This window comes from Lactuca serriola, chromosome 8, assembly GCF_051521515.1.
Source record: "Lactuca serriola cultivar US96UC23 chromosome 8, Lser_US96UC23_V15, whole genome shotgun sequence".
In the NCBI taxonomy this organism is placed as follows: Eukaryota; Viridiplantae; Streptophyta; class Magnoliopsida; order Asterales; family Asteraceae; genus Lactuca; species Lactuca serriola.
Genome location: NC_136415.1, coordinates 191877734 through 191887241, shown reverse-complemented (window position 1 = coordinate 191887241; position 9508 = coordinate 191877734). Strand labels below are relative to the sequence as shown.

General features: G+C 38.0%; 1 protein-coding gene across 1 annotated transcript; it reads right to left on the bottom strand.

Moving 5' to 3' along the window:
• Positions 1–2574: 2574 nt before the first annotated feature.
• On the bottom strand, positions 2575–3324 carry LOC145068358 (putative germin-like protein 2-3). The gene is made up of 2 exons (XM_079015314.1): positions 3213–3324; positions 2575–3110 (listed from the first exon to the last, which is right to left on the bottom strand). Exons 1-2 carry the CDS (start codon positions 3322–3324, stop codon positions 2575–2577), a joined length of 648 nt encoding a protein of 215 aa, XP_078871440.1.
• Positions 3325–9508: the final 6184 nt, after the last annotated feature.

Here is a 9508-nt window from a genome sequence, read left to right as displayed (position 1 = left end):
TAGAAAAAAATTGTAGGATAGGTAGGGTAAAATGAGGGGGTTGGGGTTGGGGTGTGTTTATTTAAATATTTTAAAAATTCAAGGTCAAAATAGTTTTTTTAGATAAGATAGGGACCAAACGTGTAACAAAAACAAACAGTAAGGACCTTCCGAGTTAAAAAAATAAGTTAGGGACCAAACGCGCAAATTACCCTAAACCATAGGGACCATTCGTGTAATTTACTCTAAAATAATATCTTTACTTCTACTTATAAAATTAGGCTTTTTTATTTTTAACATATTATACTTAAGTTATTAGAACTTTTGAACAGTTTGGACAAAATACTTCAATTGTTAATTTAAATATAACATTACAGGACCAACTTTAATATAAATTTCAGTTCTACTTAAAAAACTCAAAAAAATATTTTGTGAATAGTTAAAAGTGATAAATTATGTGTTAAATGCAAAAACTAAATTATAATATCAATTTAACTAAAATATTTCTTAAAGATATTTTTATAATCGTTAAAAATTTTCAAATAAGTAGCTTAAAATAACGTACAATAACAATAGTTAAAAATCACTCTATATAAATGATTATATTGTTACCTTTAAAATAAAAAAAAAAATTGTTTGATGTTTTATATAATTACAATTGCAAAAATTAAAACGTTAAGCAAATAAATTTTAAAAAATTAATTAATAATAACAACAACTATAAATAACGATAAACCATATATTATATTTAATTTTATTAATGAATAAGACGCGAGTAGATGTCACTCAAAAGATTGAAATTATGCAGTTTTAATAGATGTATATATTATCATATAATTCAAAATAATCAATATATTATATTAACTATGTCAACTTTAATATAAATTTCAGTTTCACCTAAAAACCAAAGAATATTTTGTAAATAATTAAAAGTGATAAATTGTAACGATAAATGCAAAAACTAAATTGTAATCTCATATTAACTAAATTATTCCCTAAAGATATTTTTATAATCGTTAAAAGTTTTCAAATAAGTAGCTTAAAATAACTTACAATAACAACAGTTAAAAATAACTCTATATAATGATTATATTGTCACCTTTAAAATCAAAAAATAATGTTTGATGTTTTAAATAATTATAATGATAAAAATTAAAACATTAAGCAAATAATTTTTTAAAAATTAATTCACAATAACAACAACTATAAATAAAATTAAACCATATATTATATTTAATTTTATTCATGTGTAACTCGCAGATAGAAGTCATTCAAACGATTGAGATTACGAAGTTATAATAGATGTATATATTATCACATAATTCAAAATAATTAATATATTATATCAATTTAGGATACGAATTATTATATCAAATTTAATAACAACGTTATTGTTATATTTAAAAAAAACATATATTTGTAAAGACTTCAACTATATAGTGTTTCAGCGCATTACAATGTCAACTTAAATATAAATTTCAGTTTCACTTAAAAAACCAAAGAATATTTTGGAAATAGTTAAAAGTAATAAATTGTAGTGATAAATGTAAAATCTAAATTGTAATCTCAATTTAATTAAAATATTTCCTAAAGATACTTTTATAGTCGTTAAAAGTTTCCAAATAAGTAGCTTAAAATAATTTATAATAACAATACTTAAAAATAATTCTATATAAATGATTATATTGTTAGCTTTAAAATCAAAAAATAATGTTTGATATTTTAAATAATTATAATGACAACAATTAAAACATTAAGCAAATAAATTTTAAAAAATTAGTTAACAATAACAACTATAAATAACATTAAACCATATATTAAATTTAATTTTATTCATGTTTAACTCGCGAGTAGAAGTTATTCAAACGATTGAGATTATGAAATTATATATATATATATATATATATATATATATATATATATATATATATATATATAATTCAAAATAATCAATATATTATATTAATTTAGTATACAAATTATTATATCAAATTTAGCAACGTTATTGTTATATTAAAAAGAAACATATATTTGTAAAGACTTCAACTATATATGTGTTTCTGTGCAACGCGCGGGCATTCGCCTAGTTTAATAATATAATCCTTTGGGTTTTCCTTTATTTTTGTGGTTTCGTTCGGTTTTGATTTGGACTTGTTATTTATTGAAGATGCATACGGTATTTGATTGTTCTTGAGTAATTACATCTGTTATTAAATTGTACATATTCCTAGGAGCTTACTGTCTTTGATTGTTCTTGAGTAATTGCATGTAATATTAAATTGTACGTACATGGTCCTAGTAGCTTGAATATGGATTTGTGCTTTTATATGCTTTCATTGTGATAAAAAAATCGTGAAAAGGAAACACATAACGACATGCATGAACGCATAATATTAATAGGGAACTTTGGCAGATCCGTAGCACTAAAGCCCTCAACCCTTTAATAAAGCTTGAAAGCCAACAAAAGAAAATAATACCGACATAATGAATTTCAAAAAGAGAATAACTGAAACATCAACGAGTATTCTAATAAAACAAACAAATTTGATCTTGATTCTCCTTAACTAGTACCGTGCTCAAAGATCAATTTAGAGCCTAGAATTTCGACTGAATTTGATCCACAACTTTCACCTCCACCTGGAATGCCTTTGCCAACAGATCATCAGGGATATCAGGTTTTGCTCCAAAGACAGCATTTGCAACTGTAATAACACCTGGGTTTTGGCTGCTTAATCCAACAATGGCAACAGCATTGCAATTTCCAACATTCCTCTGAAAGTGAACAAGACCTTCTGGAAAAACAAAAACATCACCCGTTTGAAGTACTTTACTGAATAAACGGTTTTCAGGGTTGGATGTGATGAACCCGACTTGGATGGTGCCTTCAAGGACTGTGAAAATTTCGGTGGCACGAGGATGCGTATGTGGAGGATTAATGCCCCAAAGAGCAAAGTCTACACGAGCCATTGAGATACCAAGAGTGTTGAGACCTGGTATTTGTGCAACAGTCACTGGAGTCACACGTGATCCGACTGCATTCGAGGTGTTTCCAATCATGTTTAGTCCACTGAAGAAGAAATCAGTCGCCTGTACAAGCTTTGGATCTTTGCAAGCCAAACCGTTCACTTGCACTGTAAAAATGTAATTATATAATAAATTGTAAGTTGAAACTGTTTGCAAGATTGGGTAATGCTTCAAATTCAAATTAACGCATTGCAATATTACTTAATTACCTGGGCCATTTGAGTCGGCAACACAAAAATCTTGAAGAGGGCTACTGTCGGATGCAAGGACAATAGAACAAGATATCATGATAAGCGCAAGGAAAAGAAGATGAGACGCCATTTCTTTAGATTTTTTGTGATGGACGCTGATCAGAAAATGGAATGGATTGATAAATGGATTTGGTCTTGAATGCTTTTATAGTATAACACTGGGAACAGATTAGCCGTGCACCACCAACAAGTTTGATATTATATTGCTTAGTAATATTGCCTTGTGTACGATTATAACAAAGAATTTGTGGCCTTGTGGATTTGGTCAATGAAAATGCGAAATTCTAATGCACATTAATTGATTGTTCGCCGTTGCTTCGTTGGACTGTTATGACTAAGAATCTATGTCTGAAGTCCTCGTCTGATGCATGGACCATTTCTCGTTGGTGAGATAAGAATCTATATCTCATGCCTAACGAACATTAGACTATTAATTATAACCGGAAAATCTTATAACATGGTTTCGTTGATGTATTAATCCGATGTAAGCACCTACAAGCCTATGTTTTTTTAACGGCGAAGGAAGCAGAATCATACAAAACAAAACAGCCAGCAAGAAGCTGGAAAATGATACACATTTTAGGGACAACTTGACCAAGATAAACTTAATTACAAGCCTAGAAGACTAGATGCACGTAGCTCTAACATAAATAGCACCAGAAATTATCCTACAAACCTATTATAACCATCAAAAGGCCTTTGGCCTAAGAGTATGGTATGTGCCCTTCGCCCCTTCCTCTATAGGTTCATGGTTCAAGTCTCATTTGGGATATAGGTTGTATTAGGAAAAGAAAATTAGTAGATTAGATTTGCCATTTTAAAGAAAAATCTAATATAAGTGTTCTAATATTCCCCCAATATTATCACAAAAGCGATTGTAGCTTGTGTAACCGATTCTGCAGTGGCATTTGCAAAGTCTCTATATTGAGTTTCGGCGCTTGAATGAGAAACGGTGGGTTTTTGATTGGAGAACTAAGAGTCTCTAAGGAACAAATTACTACCCGGAGTATATGGAGACCTTGATATAATGCTCTTTTCAGATAGCATAGAATACATTTGAGGAAATTGAAATGGGGTTCCCATAGCACATGCATAAATTAACATACTTGATGACACCTCGCCCGGTAAAAGTGTGATATTAAAGTGTTTCAGAGTGAGAAACAATAGGTTGTTGCTTGGAGGACCAAGAGTCCTTAAGGAACATAGTACCTAAGAACATATTACCTGGAAGTAGATCAATAAGAATCTGACCCCCCCCCCCCCCCCCCCCCCACCACCACCACCACCACACACACACATATAGAGTTAGTGTATGAATAAGAAGTGAAATACTAAGGTTCTGGGATATCTTCGACATTAAGATATTGTAACGTCCCATTTTAACAACCAATAATTTTTATTTTATTTAAATAAAGCTTCCCATTTATAAATCTATTTTGAAGAAAACCATTCATTCCAAATACATTTATTGAAAATCAGAGATATATTAAAGCGCATCTTCCTTGTTGTTGATGAATGTGTACACTCACACATTCGCCTTCTCATGACGACCGATGATACCTGAAACAATAAACAACTGAGTTAGTACAAAGCTTAGTAAGTTTCCCCCTAAAATACCTCATATGATAAATATACAAGCAAGCATTGGGTCCACTCAGCCATCGGGCTGGAATACCCCGGGTTTGTTGGCCTACCGCCTCAACCCAACCGTTCATCCCAAGCCTCCATGCCTTCGGCTTACAGCCAGACCGCACCGGATATCTTGGCCTACAACACAAAGTAGGATTGCGTCAACCCACTACCACTATATATCGACATATAAACAATCAAGGATCAAGTAGGCACATAATATAGGCAAACATCAATCATACATCTCACTACTGCCTAGTAGTCCTCTCACGGCATATTGTCTCGCTATCAATTAACCTCCATGAAATGCATAACCATAAGTAACTAGAGGTGAGATAGCCACCCGAACAGATGATCTTACTCTAGAGCCCCAACCAAACGAGGAATAGGCAAGAAAGCCTAAATCAAGAGTTCTCAAACCATCCTACATGACCACATATAGTCCCTAAGGCACTTTACTAGATGATAACCAACAAGTACAGGTAGACATACACATTTACTTATCACTACCATATAACAACATCCTAAATATCATGATACAGATCTAACACACTACAACATAGCAACGTACCAACTACCAAGATACAGATCTAACAGGTCACTATAGCATAACAGCAGACCAACTACCATGATACAGATCTAACAGGTCACTACAACATAGCAACATACTAAATACCAACAATCCAAGGAATGCATAATCGTATATACTCAGAGGTGAGATAGACACTCAGACAGGTGATCCTACTCTAGAACCACAACCAAACAAGGAATAAGTAAAAGAGCCTAGATCAAGTGTAACACCCCAAACATCATGACTAAAAATTTCATTTTTAAATCATTGAATAAACCACAGTTACTAAAAATCATTTATCAAAACAGAAACCATAATATCTCAAAACATCAAAATCATTATATCGCTATCAAAACATATGTCAAATGTATATCAGAGTAACATCCCAGGCTAAAACATCGTGGTGTGGGCAATGCAGTCATCCCGAGCTTTTCCCTCTGTTATCTGAAATGCCTGAAATCAAAACTAAGCACGAAGCTTAATGAGTCTCCCCAAACTACCACATACCATACACATAATCACATATACTGGTCCCTCGCCCCTTCATCGGGCCTAGCCCCGCATCGGACAGTGTCCAGCATTAGGCGTCGCCTGGCATCGAGCCCCGCTCGGTATACAGATCTAATTCTTCAGTCCCGCCTGTCTCTGGGCCTCGCCCGCTATACACATACAAGAATATCATATAATCATGCTAGCACATAAAGAGTCATACATAGTACTATATACTCTAGTCCTAAGGCCTCGCCTACCATGTGCCCCGCCCCTACACTGCTAATTATAAGATATGGAACCCTATCTACACTCAGCTAGTGATGAGATACAGGACCCCACCCACACTCATCTTCCTACCAGGCACATACAAGCATCACACAGACAACAAGTATAATCTATCATGCACGTACTCATCGGGTACCACCCGGCATCGAACCATAGTCCGGAAGCACACATATAAGCATTCCTCGGGCCCCGTCGGCGTCAGAACTTGGTCTGGAAAACATACAGTCATACATACAGGCCGACATTGGTGCCTTCGACCTGTCCCTACAGGAGGAAACTCACCTCAAATGTCGGATGGTAGCCGAATGTCTCTGCCCCACAATCGGCTCTACTCAATCCCTGAACCAAACAACCCTTTAGCTGCCATTTCATATTCATAACTCATTAGGGTCAACTATGGTCAAAGTCAAGTCTAGGTCAAGGTCAAAGTCAACGCTCCGAGTTGAATCAACTCGTCGAGTTTACTCTTCAACTCGCCGAGTTCCTACGAATCACAGAATCATGATTTCATGATCCAACTCATCGAGTCCATCCTTGAACTCGTCGAGTTCTTCCTTTCAACAGAATCGGGACACTCCACTTCAACTCGTCGACTCCATCCTTGAACTCGTCGAGTTCCTTAGTCTGTTAGCCCCTTGTTAACTCATTAAGCCAATATCCTTCAGATCTGAACCCACAACTTCAAATCTCAATTAAAATCTCAATTCAGGAAAGTACGGATAGATGTGGAAGATAGTATGGGCCCGTACTACTGAAAGTAGAGGATCCGCACATGAATCAAGGAAGGCTGACATGAGACCAGGAAACTTGTATTTATAGTGATCCCTCGAGATATATCAGTGTTTCTGACGTTTATCATGATATGTTTTCAGAATGGTGGTTTTACGCCCTAGGCCAGCAGTCGGCAGTTCAGGAGCCGGTGAGGGATCAGGATTAGGCTCGAGAGCCGAGCATCTAGATGAGCAGACCAGAGAGTTCCTCACCTCAGAGGTTACTTGCACCATACTTGAGCAGACTCCTGTGATCTTCGGTTCGATCAAGAAGGGTATTCTAGAGCTGATGGACGAGAGGTTGAGCACATTCCGTGCTGAGGTGGCGACCATGATGGGGTCGCGCACACTCACCTTCAGGGAGTTCTGGGCTTGTGGAGCTCCAGACTATCATGGGGTGCGGGACCCCATAGCGAGTACCAGGTGGTTAGAAGATGTCGCCAACGCATTCCGCACCAGCAGATGTCCTGATGGGGACAAGTTTAGATTAGCATCCTGTCTTTTGAAGGACAGGGCACGAGATTGGTGGGAGGAGGTTGGGCATGTCATCAGGGATGACGCAGCACTTGATGCTATGACTTGGGCTGATTTTATTACCAGGTTTAGAGCTGATTTTGCACCGGTTATTGAGGTGCAACAGTTATCCAGGGAGCTTCAGTATCTTACTCAGACTACAGAGACAGTGGCGGAGATTACCGCCAAGTTCAAAGAGAGGGCCCTTCTTGTTCCTCAGTACGCAGCTGATGAGGAAATGAAGAAGTCTCGTTATTATGATATGTTGTGGAGTGATATCCGCCAGTTTGTAAGCCAGTCCAGCTGTAAAATGTTGGATGACATGATTGCTAGGGCTCGTGAAAGAGAGATTGATTTAGAGATGGAGAAGAAGAGGAAGCCAGAGGAAGTACCTGGCATTGGGAGTTCGGGCAAAAAGCCCAAGATATCCGATCATAGATCCAAAGGACAATAGAGCCACAGTCGGTGTGGCAAGTGTGGGAGATTGCACGATAGGGCGTGCAAGGCAGGTAGTGCTGGCTGCTACAAGTGCGGCTGAACAGGGCATATGAGTAGAGATTGCATAGCTCCTACCACCATCACTGCATCTGATCTGATTTGCTTCCATTGCAATCAGAGGGGACATAAAAATTCCCAGTGTCCGAATTTCTCAGCCGCAGGGAAGGTGGTAGCACCTGCCCCTACAACATTGAGGATTACAGACGGCCGTCAGGGCCAGGGTGAGGCGCCAGTGGCAAAGAGTAGGGCTTTTCAGATGACAGTAGAGGAGGTGCGAGTGACTCCTGATGTGGTGACAGGTATGTATCTTCCCTTCATCTCTATATTAATGTTGATTGTTTCTTATGGTTATATGTTTTTATATAGGGTCGTTCTTAGTGAACGGCATATCAGCTACAGTATTGTTTGATTTGGGGGCTACCCGATCATTTGTTTCACTAGCGCTTAGCAAGAGGTTCAGCAGAGCTCCAAGGGACCCGGATTGTCCACTTGAGGTTGAGATAGTTGATGACAGGACTGTCAGGTTCGCGAGAGTACATAGGGCGTGTTCGATGCAGTTATTCGATGAGCAGTTTTCGGTAGACCTGGTTCCTATTCCTTTTCGAGAGAATAAGGTCATAGTGGGTATGGATTGGCTAAGCCCCAATGGGGCAGTGATTGATTGTGAGCTACAGTTAGTGAGGGTCCGCACCCCTAGTGGGGGAGAGTTAGTGATTCAAGGCGAGAGGCCGCAGCGCGGACCGATTCTTTGCTCGGCAGCGAGAGCTCGACACTACTTCCAGCAGGGTTGCGCAGGGTACGTCGCCTATGTTTTGGATGCCCAGGAGAAGGGCAAGGCGAATATTGACGATGTACCGGTGGTACGTGAGTACCCGGATGTATTTCCAGAGGATCTACCTGGGATACCTCCGGAGATACAGGTTGAGTTTCGGATTGACCTGGTTCTGGGTGCGGCTCCGATAGCCAAGGCGCCATATCGGTTGGCTCCTCCAGATATCCAGGAGTTGACTACACAGCTGCAGGAGCTTCTAGACAAGGTTTCATCAGACCGAGTAGTTCACCATGGGGAGCTCTGATCCTATTTGTGAAGAAGAAGGATGGGTCGCACTGTATGTGTATAGATTACCGGGAGTTGAACAAGGTAACGGTGAAGAACCGTTACCCACTCCTGAGGATAGATGACTTGTTCAATCAGCTTCAGGGAGCATCTTGGTTTTCCAAGATTGATCTGCGCTCCGGTTATTATCAATTGCGGGTCAGAAGTGAGGATGTTCATAAGACAGCTTTTAGGACTAGTTATGGTCATTATGAGTTTGTGGTGATGTCGTTTAGGCTCACCAACGCTCCAGCCGCATTCATAGATCTCATGAACCGCGTGTGTAGGCCGATGTTGGATCAGTCTATGATAATGTTCATTGACGACATCTTGGTCTATTGCAAGACTTAGGAGCAGCACGAGGAGCACCTGAGGGAGGTGCTACAGACTTTGAGGAGGG

Coding starts and splice junctions, on each gene's coding strand:
- LOC145068358 (XM_079015314.1), bottom strand. CDS start 3,324: ATGGCGTCTCATCTTCTTTTCCTTGCGCTTATCATGATATCTTGTTCT. Junction 3,111..3,212: donor TGCCGACTCAAATGGCCCAG/GTAATTAAGTAA, acceptor ACATTTTTACAG/TGCAAGTGAACGGTTTGGCT.